Raw genomic sequence first — 16,590 nt, 5'->3', positions numbered from 1 at the left:
AAGCTTCAATGAATATGCATTACCGAGTTACGAGTCCTTGCTATTTCTGTTTTCCTGCCTGTTTCTTTAGATATGTTTATAGACTGAGGTAAGGAACTGTGGACTCACTTCACCAGCCAAACAAAAATTCACTTGCCATGCATTTCCTCAAACTCTCCTGGTCCATACCTTAGGTAAAGAACTGTACCAAGTTGCCACAAATCAACATATACACAAATTCTGTTTTTCAGATTTGGAAAGGCCCTACGCTACGGAACAGGAAATGAACACATTTTGTTGCAAAACTACAGGTAGTCCTCACTTAATGACCACAACTGGGACTGGCAACTGGGTCATTAAGTGAAGTGGTCACTAAGTGAAACCACGACGTGTTTATGATCTTACAGGTAGTCCTTGCTTAACGACTGCAATTGAGACCGGCAACTCCATCGCTAAACAATGCAGTTGCTAAGCGAAAATCACATAATTGCACTTATGACTTCACTTCTGCTGCGATCGTTAAGCAAGACATCATGTGACCGCGACCTGCAATTTTATTGCCAGTTTCTCCATTGACTCTGCTTGTCAGAAGCTGGCTGTGAATCTCACAAACTGTGATCATGTGACTGTGGAGATGCTGTGATGGTCGTAAGTGTAAGGACCGGTTGTGAAGTTACTTTTTCAGTGTTGTCACAACTTCAAATGGTTGCTAAAAAAGGGCAGTTATTAAGCAAGGACTACCTGTTCTTCAGCTTTCTGTTGCTTTACAGACCTGCAAAGGTCATAAATGCGAGGATTGGTTGTAAAGTTACTTTTTCATCACCATCATAACTGTGAACAGTTGCTGTACAAGGCAGCCGCTACAAGAACTACGTGTAATGTCAAACGTAACATAAACTAACTCATCCCATCACTAAACCTTTTGATGCTTGTATCCTTCCTATATTCTGCTCTCTGGAAATATTGTGTGTCTATTGCCTTCCTAAAATAGAAATCTATAGATATAGTTTATTTTTTATCTATCTATCTATCTATCTATCTATCTATCTATCTATCTATCTATCTATCTATCTATCTGAAATAAAGGAAATAGATAACACAAGTACAAATTTAAAAGAATATAAAGAATACTGTAGATAATACAGATTAAAAAACAAATAAAAGCAATAAAATATGGATAGATAGCCAACACATCTGTAATATATGACTAATATATTCTAATACCTCATTAAAACTTAAAGTAGGTCACGAAGAGTCGGACACGACTTAACGACTAAACAACAACAACAACTATAAGAGTTTTCATATCCATTTTCTAATCAAAATGTCTCTACAGATAGTCCTTGACTTATGATAGCAATTGGGACTGGAATTTCTGTCACTAAGTGATGCGGTCATAAAGCACAACTGCATTGCTTAGTGACGGTAATCCCTGCAATCCTGGTTGCCATCATTAACCGAATCCCATGGTCACTAGCTGAGGACCTCCTTGCAACTTCCTGCCAGCTTCCCATAACCAAAGTCAGTAGGGAAGTCAGCAGGAAGCTGCAAGTCCCAAGCGGCTCACAAACGGGCCAGCAGGCAGGTAAGTGGCTGCTGCCGGGTGGGGGGGGAATGTATGGGGGTGCATGGGTGGCTGGAGTGCAACAAGACTTGGGGTGGCTGCTACCAGGTGGGGGAGGGTGCATGAGGAGCCAGTGCGGTGTGACCCAGTGAGGCTTGGGGTGGTCGCTGCTGGGTGGGGTGTGTAGTGGTGGGGGAGGTGCGGTGAGGCTCAGGGAGAGTGTGCAGGGGTGCGCAAGGGAGGTGTGATGAGACTCAGGGAGGGTGCACGTGGGTCCACGAGTGTCGGAGGAAGTGCGGTTAGGCTTGAGGAGGGTGCATGGGGGTGCATGAGGGTGCGAGGGAGGCACAGTGAAGCTTAGGGAGAGTGCACATTGTGGGAAGTCGGCAGGGAAGGTTGCAAATGGCAATCATGTGATCGTGGGGCACTGCAACTGGTTGTAAGTGCAAGCTGGTTGCCAAGCACCCAGATCACAATCACGTGACTGCAGGGGTGTTGTGACGGCTGGAACTCCAAGGACTGACTGTAACCACCATTCAGTGCTGTTGTAACTTTGAATGGTCGCTGAATGAATGGTCATAATTCTTCCATAGAGAGGATCAAATACCTTTTCCAACAACAGGTATAGTTTATTAAATGTTTATTGGCATTCTTCTCTCATTTCAGTCATCCAATTATTCTGTGATTCCTATACATCACCATCCGCAAATCTGAGAATATTTCCACTCTGCAAGATAAACATTCACAGGGGTATCTGCAGAGTGTGGGCAAACAAACAAAACAAAAATCAAGGTGGCAATAATGACAGTGCAATCAAAGCTCTGCCTATATTTTATGGGTGTCGCACCTTAAATTCCCATAAAAAACAAGCAAAACGTTGACTCCACTGTTACGGCCGCCAACTTGACTTTTTTGACCATAGCCTGAGGGCACTCCTGAGCCTTCACCAAACTATCTACATTATGGCCTAGCATAATGTATGACCCCCTGACAGAAAGGTTGAGTTGATTAAAATCAGGCATCAATATTTATTACAACAGACATGTAACATTCAAACAATTAAGAGAGGGAAAAATCAGGATAACAGGCTGAAACAGCAGCACTGACTCTCCTTGAGTTGAACTCAACTATTGATGGTTGGCATCACCATCAATAAGATGCAGTGTTCGTGACATTGTTATCAAAGGAGTTGGCTGGTGTCTTCTAAGATTCGCCCCCCCCGCCCCCGACTTTCTAGTCTAGCCAACAATAGTTAGCTCAGGTTCAGTTGGGCAAGGAGAGAGTTCCGCAATTTGGTCATTGCACTATGGAACATAACTACAGAAGGGATCACCAGAACATGAGCATCATCAAGAACATTCTCAGGAGAGCTCCCAAAACATTCCAACCAGCAACTGCTTGATCCATATTCAGGCATTAGCCCTGTGGTAAACAGGGATATGGCCTTACTTTAGCAATCCCCTCCTTTCCCTAAGTTGCATCTGCACATACTTAGGAAGAACAACTTACTTGGAACTGCAACAACAGAAATACATGGAGTGCTGCCGTCAATACTCTGATCATCTTCTGATGATAAGCAAAGCCTTTTATGTGGAGGTTCAATGCTGTCTTCAGAATCTATTTCATCTGCCTCTAAATACACATGTACAGAAGGAGAATGATAGCCATGAAACTCATAAGGAAAACCTGCTTGGCATTATTCCTTGATGAACTGCTTACTGCAGATCAATATGCATTCATTCAAGGCCATTCTATAACACTCAGCTGGAAGTCCTATGAAAAAATGTAGTTATTGAGAAATGCCAGCTTTGTTAAAATTCTTGGGCTCAAGACAGTTTCTGAAAAATATTCACATTTTAGCTGTTGGTCCAGGGTGGGCCATCCATAGCCTGCTGCAGACCCCCTTTTTTCAGTCCCCAGAGACCAGCAGCTAACATTTGGTGGTGTGATTTTTCACTTAAAAGAAATAATAATAAGGCATAAAATAGGGGGGGAAAAGGAGGAAAAAACATGCTAAAAAGTCTGACCTGCTCTCTAGTGCCATAATATCATGCCCTCTAAAGATCTGAATGGCCTAATTTCTTTTTTTTTTTTTAATGCAATCTCCAATCCTAATATCTTTGCCCACCCTATTATGTATCATTAAAATAAGCTTTCTTTAATCCTATTTTCATACACATTAAACTCTAATGGTTTAGGAGTCGTTAGTTGCAATAACCAAACCAATAAGGAACCGTTTATTGTTTTAATGTATTGGCTTGCATAATTTCAATAGAAGTCATCAAACATACTGTACAATTAATTACAATTGGGTGCAAATGATCTGGTCTAGTCCTCCCACACCCCAAGTCCAGTCTCAAGCAGCTTGAGTTAAAAGGGCGAAGTGGTGCAACACACCTCTTCTGGAGACCCAACAAACTGTTTTTAGAGAAAAATGTCCAGGCTGGGTCAGGGTTTTGCACCATCTTCATGCTGCAGCAGTGGGATCACAGTCTATTTTGAGGAGTGGGGTTCAGGAAGTGAAATGGATGTCTTAAAGAAATGCAAGTCTTAACTCTCCATTGCAGACCTTTGTTTTTTTTTTCTTTAAGGGAGAGTCTTGAAATTCCTCTAGGAAACTGTAAAATTCCCAGTGAAAATGTGACATTAAAAACTGTCTTTCCCAAATTTTATTACAAAAATATGCCACCCTGCCACCCAGCAGTGCAACCAAACCCATTATCTTCGTCTGTGGAATAACTATAGTTTGAAATAATATGGAGAAAGCATACAGTCAAATAACAGGTGTTCTATACCATCCTGAGGGCAGTGAAGAATAAGGTTGCCTTGAGTATCTTGCGTCAGAGTCACAGAATTCACGGTTTCTACTGTCACTGTGTCAGACTCTTCTTCAACTGTGGTCATACTCAAATCTAAAAGAGAACAATCACAGATTAGCAATATGATGATTATTTATTTTGAACCTGCACACTACTTATTATCTCAGATTCAAAATGGCCCTTAGTACTTTGTGCATAGACCGGTAAGTAAAACAGCAATATTACAGACTTAGACAACAGACATATGCTCCTCACTGTGCTAGTGGATGGCAGTTAATTCCTTGCACCTTCTCCCCATTGCACAGCATCAGGCACAGCTCATTCATAACTTTAAGAAGAAACAATCAGTTACCCTAGGACCAAATAAGTGCTGGCTGCTCCCTTGAGGCGATGATTACCAAGAAGAAACTCACATACGTCAGGGAACAGAGGATGAACTAGAGAAAGTTGAGGGACTTAGATTAATAGAGTCTAAAAATGCAAGGGTTGGATAGGATTTTGGAAATCATCTTCACCCCCTTGCAGGCATCCACTACTATGGCATCTCTGAGAGATGGTTATTCAGCCTCTGTTCAAGCACCTCCAGAGAAGAAAAGTTCATCACTTCCTGAGGCAGTCTGTTCCGTTGTTGAACAGCTCTTACCATTAAAAGTGTTTTCCTGATGTCTGACCGAAATCTGCTTTGTTGTGATTCAAACTCATTTCTGGTCCTATCTTCTGGAACAACTCTGCCCTGTCTTCTACATTCAGATACTAGAAATGGCTTCCATGTCTCCCCCATTTTGTCCTTTTGATTTTTATATTTCATCTTGCTGAAATTCATCTCATTGGTTTCTGCCCATTGTTTCACCATGTTGAATTCCTTTGGAATCTTGATAAATGTAGTCTAAGGTCTTTGTTATTTTTGCTATCTTCCCTGTAAGTTAGCCCTGCAAGGTAGTCCAGACAAGAAGCACAACCAGGAGTACTAGCTCTCTCTTTATTGTAAGGTTAACAGAATCTTGCAAGACTGAAAGTCTTTCTCCTCTCCTTTCCTTTTATTCTCTGGAAAACTAAGGAGGGTCCCTTCTGAAATGTTTCCCACACTCTCCCTCCTTCTGTGGTCTGAGATATCTTTTACATGCCAGTTGTCCAGTTTGTGGCTCTTCCTCCTGCCTCCCAAGGTCATTCCCACATACCATTACGCTGTCTTTATGACATCTGCAAATTTGTTATTTGAGTTGTCTAACCTCTCATCCAAGTCATTTGTAACAACCCTGAACCTAGAGCACAGCCTTGCACTATGCCAATTGATAGCATCTTCCATCTTGACACAGAGCATTGATGGGCACTTTATGGGTATAACCATTTAACCACCTATAATGATAACCACAGTTCACCGCCTTCCCTCCTAGGATTTCATAGGAGACTTTGTTGAGTGCTTTGCTGAAGTACAATATGTCCACCACATCCCCATGGCAGACTACATTGGCCATACAATCAAAGATCAGGGCCTGGGTTCTCATTTTCCGCTTATGAAGATAAGAACAACATCTGCCTTTATATCCATGATTTCTCAAAGTTGTCAGAAAGCGGTCTTTCTTCGCAAGCTTCTTCAAGACATCTATATATAATTGCTTTAGTTCTGGAGACTTTAAGTTTGTATATGGTAAATAGGTACTCCTTAATTATCTCTTTACTTGCCTTCAATTGCAATTCCCTCTTTGTGTTCATTGTTCTGCTTAGGTCCAGTTGAACAGAGTTCCCCTTTGGGGAGAAGACTGAAGCAAGAGAGGAGTTTCGCTCTGACCTCCCTCTGTGATGTGGTACTATCACTTGTTATCATCAGAAGGCCATCTTTATTTGACAATGGCAAATCAAGGTGAGTGGCAGGGTACACTGTGAGGCTAGGCTGAAGCAGCCCTAACTAAAGATGAAGCAGGCATGTAAGCAGAGAGGACAAAAAGCCAGGGATCTTGTCTACGAGATCCCTTCGGGAAGATAGATAAGAAGGAAACAAGTTGTTAAGAAAACAAAGGAAAAATATCACCTGAACAAGACAAAGGAAGTTGGACCTGAGCACATGGAAAAAACCCCAATCCCAGCTATCAACAATGCTAGAACTGCTGGGGATCAAAAAGGGTCCTGAAGCATGCCTACTCCTTGAGTCATCTTTGAATCCAGACTTGGCAGCTTCTGTCCCTCTAGCTAGTGCCTACAACCTAGTTGAGAAGGACAAAGTAAGTGTGGATGAGTGTGTGTGTGTGTGTGTGTGTGAAAGAGCAAATGCACATTGTAACCAGTAAAGTTTTGCTGTCACTTTAAATTCACTGGGTCTCCGTGTATTACAAAGAACCTGTTGTGCCTCAGTTTTTGGATGAAAGTGATTTGCGTGTCTATTATTTCCTGGCTGTTGGCAAGGGCTGTGTGTCTTGTCTGCTCTAGCCACACCTATCTGGAAAACCCAGGTAGAAAGCAAGGGTGCTTACAAGAATGTGAATGTGTGAATGAATGACAATAAGCTGAACCTGGGAGCACCTGTACCAACACACCCAGAGTATTTAGTGCTTTCATGAAACACAGAAATCTCATAGAGATGCAAATAATTTACATATTCTTAAAATCCTCATAGGAGGCACATGCCAGGCTGCTGGTGACATCTTGCTCAACAGTTTTAACAAAAATCAAGCAAGCAAGCAAGCAAGTGAAAATCTACCGGGGTGAAAAAGAAGGACTACAAACAGCTACCATACCAACAACTGATTGTATGTTCCTGAAGAACAGAAATACATGATTCTGGCACCACGTCAGTTTCAGTGCTCAGCTGAAAAATCAACTCAAAGCATAGGAAGATATATGAGACAGAAAAAGTCCCTCTCCTCTATGATGCTGAATATCACAACTATAGTGCAGACAACCCTGCAGTCATGCTGCATGACAGTGGTTGCTCCACTGTTGCCACTGTGAGGATGTTGGTCAAAGCTCATGCCAGATTGGATGAATGACCACCACTCATTACTGACTCTTTGGGTCATGCTGCCAACCTCTGCATTTTCTTCTGCTGTTTATATGGTGTGAAACTACTGACGAATAGAAGACATCTCAGTGCTGCAAATCAGGGGTGCGCAAAATGTGCCATCACAGAAGGTTCTGATCTTCAAATGTTTTGACCTTGAAGCAGATGCACAAAATGTTATGAAAGTAGTTGAATCCTGAGACAATTCTGAGATCAGAAAGGCTTAATTTCAAAGTCAGACCCTTTTTGGACCATTTAGAATGGCTAGTTATAGAGTCAGAACATCCTGTAACAGAATATTTTGCACCTTCCTGGTGCAATTATAAATTTACCATTAGCGTTACATGTTGGCTTATGGTTCTCTGCCTAATCTCATAGAGAGCATTCTTGCTCCAGGGTTGGATGAGTTGCTATTTCCACGTGACTTGATAAACAGGTGTGTTGGACTAGTTTTTGTTTGCAGATCAAAGTATCTATCTTGCAAGGACTTGGATTAGAATACATCATTACTACAATATCCATAGGTGTTGCATATAAATATAAATCAAGCTCTTACCACTTTTAGCTATAGTGTTAATTTTCTTATAGGACTCCAATAAAAAGCAAAATATTTTCAGCAATGTATTAATGATTCAGATATAAACTAGATTAGGCCTATAAATTATTATTTGAAGAACCTTGATCTGTTTTCACCTCATCTCCCATGAGATCAAAAATTTGTTTTGTTTGGTTAGGGCTCTGTTTTACTTTCTCTGTTATAAAGCAAATTTGTATAGTTTTTTTTTTTAGATTTTTTATCCTGCCTTTATTATTTTTATAAATAACTCAAGATGGCGAACATACTTAATTCCCCTTCTTCCTCCCATTTTCCCCACAACAGCCACCCTGTGAGGTGAGTTGGGCTGAGAGAGAGGGACTGGTCCAAAGTCACCCAGCCGGCTTTCATGCCTACGGCAGGACTAGAACCCACAGTCTCCTGGTTTCTAGCCTGGTGCCTTCATCACTAGACCAAACTGGCTCTCTCATCCATATTCATATTTTCATATTAATCCATATACAAATTTTTAAGATGAAAGCATTAGATTGCTATTTGTGTTGTAAGAGAGACACCAGATATTAAGAAAATTTAGATGTACACTTTTGATCATCCCAAGCAGGATAGTAGAAACCTCAGAAAATGTAGACTAAATGCCAGATTATAGGTTTCCATATAATAGGTTTTAACAAGTGTAAAAAAAATTGCAAATCCTTCTCTTTAGTTTGTCAAAATTATTCAAACTGGCTAGATAAAAAAAAAGTTTGGAACTAAAAAACACATCATTCAGAAAATGTCACCTCTAAACAGGAAATTTTATCCAAATAGTTATTTTAAAGGGAAGTCAACAATGAGCAGTTTCATGTATAAGTTTTTCAATATAAAGTTTGCCATGTTTCCAGCTATATTATTATGAATGCATAAAATGCAAAAAGAAGCATTTTAAACTGCAGAGATTACTGCTTAAAACTTTGCTGTCTACATCAGGTGATATTAAGAGTGTTTCACTTTGGTAGATTTTAATTCTTCTTTAGCTAGGCCTGAACTACTATCTCAGCAAACATTCGATAACCATTCATCTACTTGCCTGGAAGTGGGGGGAAAATAGATGCTTTATTAAGTCACAGGTGCACTGTGCCTGCACAATGTACACTGAGGATTAGGCTATAAAGTATTAATATTTATCTTTTTTATTTAGAAGGTAATTTTTTATTTATTTTAGCCTTTCTTCCTTGAAACCAAATTATGTGGAATCAATTAAATTTAAAACATTCACTGCCTTATATTTCTTCACACCATGATATAGCAAACACCAACATTCACTCACTTGAATGGGGGGAAAATACTTTCTATGCGCAAACTCAGAGCTTGGGGTTTTTCTTTTAAATGCTGCAACATCTCTACACCCACAATTTACTATTAAGTAACAATTTGGCCAAGGACTCTGCAGTAGATACACATTTCCAAATTCTAGTTAGTGGAATTCAAGGAATGATGATTCTGCAATGAGTAAGACTTCAAGCTCAGGTTTCTGAAATAGCCAGATTCTAGTATGAATCAAGGGTGGAATCTAAAATTCTCTATAACAAAATCAGAAGAAGTTACCGGAGAAATGTCTTCTTATAAATCAAAAATACCTGAGGTGGTCTTGTTGACATTATATTGATTTATTAGCAAGACCTTCTCTAAAGCACCCAGAGTTTATTTAGAGGGTATAAAATGCAAGAGTTTCTAACCAATTCCATAAATTTAACTGATCATCAGGTTTTTGAATCACACTATACATTCATACACAAGTATGTTATTCAAAGGAGTTTGAATGCTGTTCAGATTTTATTCCAAAGGATAGCTGTGTGCAAATCAATATACAAATGGAGGTAGGACATGAATCATCACAAAATGCTAGCTGAAAAACACATTAGGAAAGAGATAGTTTCCATATTACTTTTTTAGTTGTACTGGTGCACTGGTTTCTCAAAATTAACAGAAAGTATTACTAGAGATCCCAGCAACATCTAATATTCCAATTTATTATCCGACAAGATTTTTTTCCAATGATCAAGAAGCTTTTTAACAGTTCCATTCAGCAAAGTTATTTTCCAATGCTAAAGGTGTGACCCCCTTCTAAATTTCCCCATCTTCTTTCTTCAGAGGTGGGCAATAATGAGATTTTCCTTGTCTAACTTCTGCATTGCTTGCAAGCCTGTTCTGCAGGTAGGCAAGTATGCCTTTAATTACAATTTTCATTTTAACAATATACTCAAATACGCTAGAAGATAGAAAAATTAATAGTCTTCTCCATAAATCCGTCCTCAGATCCCACAAGAGTCCATGCTGTTATAGCTGATGGCATATTTGAAATTCAGCATGAAGCAATATTTTGTTGGGCAAAGTTGATATACCCTGAGAACTGAATGTATTTTGAAACAGTACTATGTATTTTGTGCCAGTGTAAAATTAAAGAATATTTTTGAAAATACAGTGGAAGAAAATAGACATTTTTAAATATAGCTTTTATTTGTCAAAACATTAAAGCAAGTAGCATGCTTTGTGTGGACTTCTGAACTGAAAAGTTGGAGACAGTATATTTCACAGTATTAGTGGTAAAATTTCCATACGTGTATTTTTGTATTACAATGTCATGGTTTGGTTCTTGTCACTTGTCTTCTTGTCAAGACCCCAATATTGTTTATGAAATTTTTAAAAATCATGTACAAGAACACCCAGCAACCATAATAACTAAAACAATCAAATTCAAGAGAGGATTTATTTTGTTAAAATACCACTGACACAGGGTAATGGTTACTTATACTAGAAAAGTAAACTATATTAAATGTTATTAGAACATCATTCTGATAGTCTCAATCCATGGACTTCAATAAATTAGTACCACAAGATTTTGCAACACTTTAAAGAAAGAAAGAAAGAAAGAAATCATCAATGTGAAAACCCAGAGACAATTTTGGGGGCATAATATGGGAACATTGTCATAGTCTTTTTATATAGTTTGATTTTTTAACTAAATTAATGTGGATATTTATATTTATAACTGTAGGATATTTATATTTTTAACTGTTTTTGAGGTTTGATTTCAATTTTGAACTGCCCAAGGTCACTCTCTGGGGGAGTTGGGTGGCATATAAATTTAATAAACAAACAAACAAACATTCATTTCCTGTAGAATAGGTATGGTTTGTGAAAATTACCACTTAGTGGGGACTGAGCAGAATTAGGAATCAAAATTACATAATTTAGGGGAGTGGAGATGAAAGCATCATTGGCACTTTGTAGGTACTGAGGATGTTGCTGTATTAACAAGTAGCATTAGGCACTACTTCATGGAAGAAACAGAACAGAAAAAGAAACATAAATGGTAGTGCTATAGTCTTATTCCAGGGTACTTAAGGAATGTGAAAGAAAAGATGGAAATGTCAGAACTAGAAATATGTTGTATTATGGAGGTGGGGAGATCAGAGGAATATGCACTGTAGTATTATATACTATAGAAAAGGCAACTTTTTATATGTTGGGATGTAGTATAAGAGGAGGGAAGGAAGAGTGGACAGGAATACATCTTGACAAAATTGTGGCAGTCCCACACATATACTCCATTCATGTAATACTTAGCCTGGTAACTGAATTAGCCCATTTTCTTGGTCCACACCAAACACTGAACCATCAATTAACCAAGCTAAACACCCCCTCCTCCCAAAGTTAACTCTACGTTAGTTTCATATGCTGTATGAAGGCAACCACTAGACTGTTTCTTAAATTAGGGCAGCATGTTGTATGAAAATTATATTGCATTTCATTCCTCTGCATTCCTCCCACTCCCTTTACTCTGGCCTCTTCTACTCCCTCACAGCTTATTCTACTCCCAAAATGCATCATGAGAATGAAACAGAATATATTTCACAAATAAAGAAACAACAGCATCAACAGAGACAGTAATGGGACAGAGACAGTGGGGGTAGGAAAAACGAAAGAAACAAGTTACTACAGTTATGATGCAGAAAAAACAAATACATTTTGTATAAAAATACGTTGCCCCACATTACATTATATGTGTATGATGCATATGGCACAAATATACATATACACACACATATATGTATATTATATACACATATATAATTATATGGTATATTATACAAATACTATATATAAAATGTCTGGCAATGTCTTTTATTTTATAAACACACCTACCCTTAGTTTAATTACAACTGTTGAATGATCTATCTTACATACACATAGGACAGACAAAAAAAGAGACAGACAGACATCTTTATCTATAAATATAATAGCTTGGCAACATATTTTTTATATATACAGATGTACTGAAAGTCAGGCCCCACAGACAATTTATTTACTGTATAAAATATACTAAATGTTCGAATTGGTTGCCATTTTCTACTAAACACTTCCTTACTTGTTTGATGCATGACCTTTGAATACTCCTAAGGACAGTAACATTTTCTCTGGGGAAAAAAATAAACAAATAAAATACATTATGATTGGCCTGTGGGGCCTGAACTGTGTGTTAGGTAATAGATATTATGTGTAATGTCTCGGTGATTAAATGTATGTCTGCATGCACACCATAGCGAGAATGGTTGGGTGTGGTGGGATGTAAATGGAATGAATAGATTATATACATTCTTGCTATAATTATAAACCTATCTATGTGGTCGCTAAGAGTCAACACCAACTTGAGGACACATAATTAGCAATGACTCACTCTAATGATACATATACTACTTATAGCAGGTTATATACGTAATAATAATAAAAATAATAGTAAATAATTTATTAAATTTGTAGGCCACCCAACTCTCAATGGCTCTGGACAGCTGACAACTATCAAAGAAATAATATAAAAGAATGAAGATAAAGATAAAAGGTGGCAAACGACAGGAAGCAAGGGGTCTCCCTCTCCCTCGCCAAATGCCTGGGCGAAGAACCAGGTCTTCACAACTGTTCTAATACCATTTATATATGGTATATATATATGGTATATATATTTTATCGTTTGACATACATTATATTTCATTGTATATATTATATTATATATTTCAGTTTAATATATATTATATTTTATTATATAAGTATTATATCTATATATTATAAATGAATATTTATTCATTAGGTTTATACTATTATTTATTAAATTTACGTGCCGCCCACCTCTCTGGCGGCGTACAAATTATTTAAAACACTCAAAACGACAAGAAACCCAAAGAAGGGCAGGGTGAGAATCGAAGCCAGAATCCACCTGGGTTAAAAGGAGGCTCAAAGACTGGACCCTGGGCGGGTCGCAATATCCAAGCCGCGCTCAGACGAACGTGATGGAACTACACCTACAGTCCCTCTCGGGGGCGGTCGAGGAACCCCCACCCCCACGGGGCCCTCTCCCCGCGGCCGCGGCTTCCTCGGCCGCTCCTGCCGCTTCAGAGGACGAGGAGGGCCGGGCCAGGCCGGGTCGGGCCGCCGCCCCTGGGCCGCGTAGGCCGGCGACCCGCGGCCGGCCCGTCTCCCGCTTCGGCGCCGGCGCTGTCCTGGCCGCCCGAGCAGGCCGGGCCGCAGCCAGGCAACCGCCGCGCGCAGCACTTACTTCCTGTTTTGGGTCCGGGCACTTGAGAAACCAGGATGGAGGCTCCGAAATACCAGGATGGAGGCGCCCGCCGAGCGGCCGCAGCAGCAGAGCGGAGGGAGGGCGGCCGGGCGGGGCGGGGCGGGGCGGGGCGGGGCCGGAGAAGCAGGCGAGTCCCGCAGCCAGAGCGGCCCGGAAGCGCCTCCGCGGCCCCGCCCACCACTTCCGCGCCGCGGCCGCTGTCGCTAGGTAATGGCTCCTCCGCCGTTACGCCAGCGTTGTCACGGGCTGCAGCGCTTGGCCGTTTCATCCTTTCTTTTTAAACAATGCTTTATCTCTGCCTCGCCAGGGCGCCTTCAGTAACCTCCCTCCGCCCCCCTATCTCCACGGGTTTTCCTCACAATGACAGCCCTGCGAAGTAGGCCGGGCTGGGAGAGTGACTGGCCTCCACGGCCCAGGATGGGTTTGAATGTGGCTCTCCCTCTGCTGGAACTTGAAGTACGAATTCGTTTTATGGGTTGGTCTGGTCAGGATTTGAATGGGAGACCACGAAGAAATCCCAGGGCTGGAAAGTTCCATGAGGAAGTTAAAAAAAAAAGAAACATCCTGGAAGAAGGCAGTGGTGAGCCACTTCTGTAGAAAGATCCTGGCATCTCCAGGTATCAGGCTTGGCTTGAAGTTACCTTTTGTCACAGTAGAGGAAACCACTTAGCAGTCTTTGGGATTATTTATTTGTTTATTATATTTATATAGCCGCCCATCTCAGTAACATGACTCTGGGTGGTGTACAGTAAAACAAACAAAAGCAAACCTTAAATAACCATTAATAAAATATAAATAAGATCAGGGGAGAATGCACCAAAATCTCACATATGATACAACTATTTTAGGGGCTCCTCATTACCATGGGATCCACAAGCCTGCTGAAAAAAAATCTTTTAAGAGATTTATGGAAGGTCAATAGGGTTGGGGGTAATATCACCTCTGGAGGATGATGTTCCAAAGGGTTGGTGCCATGGCACACAAGGCTCATCTCCTGGGTCCTATCAGATGGAACTCCTTAGCAGACAGGACCCATAACCTGCTCTCCTGCCAGACCTGATGGGACGGGTAGATGTAACTGAGGAGACGTAGTCCCTCAGTTAACCCAGTCCCATGCCAGGTGAGGTTTTGACCTTTAAACGTTAAAAACAGCACCTTGAATTGGACACAGAAGCAAACTGGCAACCAACAAAGCTCATGGAGTAGAGGTGTAAAGTGTGCAATTCTAGGGGGCCACATAATTTCCTGTGCCACTGTATTTTGCACCTGTTGGAACTTCCAGATATTCCTCAAGGGCAGCCCTACGCAGAGCACATTACAGTACTCCATTCTGGAAGAGACCAGGGCATGAGACCAGGGAAGTGAGCAGAGCCTCCCGATCCAGGAATGGGCACAACTGGTGCACAATCCCTCTTTGAGCAGGAGTTGTGAGTCCAGAAGGCTCCTAGAATGCACACTGGGTCTGTTTGGGCAGCGCCGCCCCATCCAGTACCAAAGATGTTAAAGTCCCAGATTCAAAAGCCCTGAAACCCAAAGCCACTCAGTCTTGCCAGGGTTCAGTTGAAACCTGTTGTTCGGCATCCAGATCCCCACGGCTCCAGGCACCGGGACAGGACCTCAACAGCATTGCTTAATTCGCCAGGGGCAGAGAGTGAGTATCATCAGCATATACTGATAATACCTCACCCCATGGTGATGGATGGATGATCTCACCAAGAGGCTTTATGTAGATGTCAAACAGAAGTAGACCGGGTACTGAGCCCTGGGGCGCCCCACAGTGTAGTCACCTTGGGTGGGACCTCTCCCAATCAACATCGACTAGTGTCAGACCCGTAGAAAGGAAGAGAGCTAGCTCAATACAGTGCTGCCTGCTCCCATTCCACGGAGCCAACCCAAAAGAATACCATGGTCAATGGTACTGAAAGCCGCCAAGATGTCAAGAAGAGTTGATAGCAGATCCTCTGTGAATTTATGCAGATCTCTTCTTGAACCAACTAAATTGGTGTTCCTCACCAGATCTGAGAGTACTGAATTCCATAGTTTAACCATCTGATGTGCAAAGAAGTTGATCCTTTTTTTTAGTCCTGAATCTCCCTGCAGTTTTTTTCAGTTGGTGGTTCTGGGTTCTGACATAGTAGAAAATATAAATCTTTTTTCCCCCTGTTTTCATTGTTCACACCATGCATAATTACAGATAAATCTATCATGCTTCCCCTTTCCAATCTTTTTTTCAAGCAAATCCCCAAACCGTTATCCTTGTAGGAGAATTGTTCTAGCTATATTTGTTCTAGCTGCCCTGTTGTGCACCTTTTCAAACTCTACCTAATCCTTTTTAGATTAATGGAATGATGCAGAGTTCCATAGTTCCATAGATTTATGTAAGATCATTACTATGTCAGTAGTTTTATTTTCAGATTCTTTCCTAATGGTTTTGAACTTCTGAACAGCAACAATGTCTTTGAGTAACCAAAGGTGAAAGTGTTGAGACCCAAGATTTCAACTGGAGACAGTTAAGCTTTTTTTTTTTTATCCACACTCAATTGTTACCGATTCTGCAGTGACTGCCTGGACGAGTCCCTGCAGTTTTCAAGGCAAGGTGTTTCGGAATTGGTTTGCCATTGTCTCCTTCCTAGAGCAGAGCCCAGCTGGTGAGCGCAGGAGGCGGGGTTTCCATTGCTTCGCACCTTTTTCGGGCGTGTGCGGCTTCCGTGTTACCGGCAACTGCTCCCGTCTCCTTTGCAAGGCGCCGCCAGCATTTTTCCTCCCACCGGAGTGAGAGTCCCCATTTATCTACTCACGTAAGTTTTCGAGCTGCTGGGTTGGCAGGAGCTGGGGAGGAAGCAGGAGCTCACTCTGCTGCGCAGAGCTGGGCTCGAACCGCTGAAGTGTCGACCATTTCTGGCCGGCAACTTTCAGCATCATTCTGCTAAAATCAGTAGGTTTTAGTGATGATTAATTTGGTTGGATGATGTTTATGCATATTTATTTGCTGAAATGATTGAATTAGGTGCCTAATTTAGCATAGTAACAAAATATTAGGAAGACTGGCAAAATCATTGCTGTCTG

At 41.0% G+C, this 16,590-nt stretch overlaps 2 protein-coding genes across 4 annotated transcripts in view; one reads left to right on the top strand and one right to left on the bottom strand.

Moving 5' to 3' along the window:
* Nucleotides 1-10,479, top strand: part of TMEM243 (transmembrane protein 243) — a 52,475-nt gene extending 41,996 nt beyond the window's left edge. The window contains exons 5-6 of the transcript XR_015795098.1: nucleotides 6,088-6,223; nucleotides 6,974-10,479. The gene's annotated coding sequence lies outside the window, so the exon portion shown is untranslated. The remainder of the gene's footprint in view (nucleotides 1-6,087; nucleotides 6,224-6,973) is intronic.
* DMTF1 (cyclin D binding myb like transcription factor 1) overlaps nucleotides 1-13,610 on the bottom strand; it is a 34,411-nt gene extending 20,801 nt beyond the window's left edge. For 2 of the 3 annotated variants that reach the window (XM_088134829.1, XM_088134830.1), the window contains exons 1-3: nucleotides 13,504-13,610; nucleotides 4,339-4,455; nucleotides 3,053-3,175 (exon numbers count right to left, since the gene is read on the bottom strand). In XM_088134829.1, coding sequence (XP_087990955.1) covers nucleotides 3,053-3,175; nucleotides 4,339-4,447 — 232 coding nt within the window. In that variant the 5' untranslated portion in view covers nucleotides 4,448-4,455; nucleotides 13,504-13,610. Of the gene's footprint in view, nucleotides 1-3,052; nucleotides 3,176-4,314; nucleotides 4,456-13,503 lie in introns of those variants that run through there. The other variant, XM_025167769.2, reaches the window with a different exon arrangement.
* Nucleotides 13,611-16,590: the final 2,980 nt, after the last annotated feature.

The sequence above is a fragment of the Python bivittatus genome, unplaced genomic scaffold (genome assembly GCF_059951505.1).
Source record: "Python bivittatus isolate LINGU-HERP-01145 unplaced genomic scaffold, Pbiv_v1 ctg000120_np1212, whole genome shotgun sequence".
Classification (NCBI taxonomy): Eukaryota; Metazoa; Chordata; class Lepidosauria; order Squamata; family Pythonidae; genus Python; species Python bivittatus.
The sequence above is the reverse complement of the archived record's forward strand: the minus strand, read 5'-3'. Positions and strand labels throughout refer to the sequence as shown.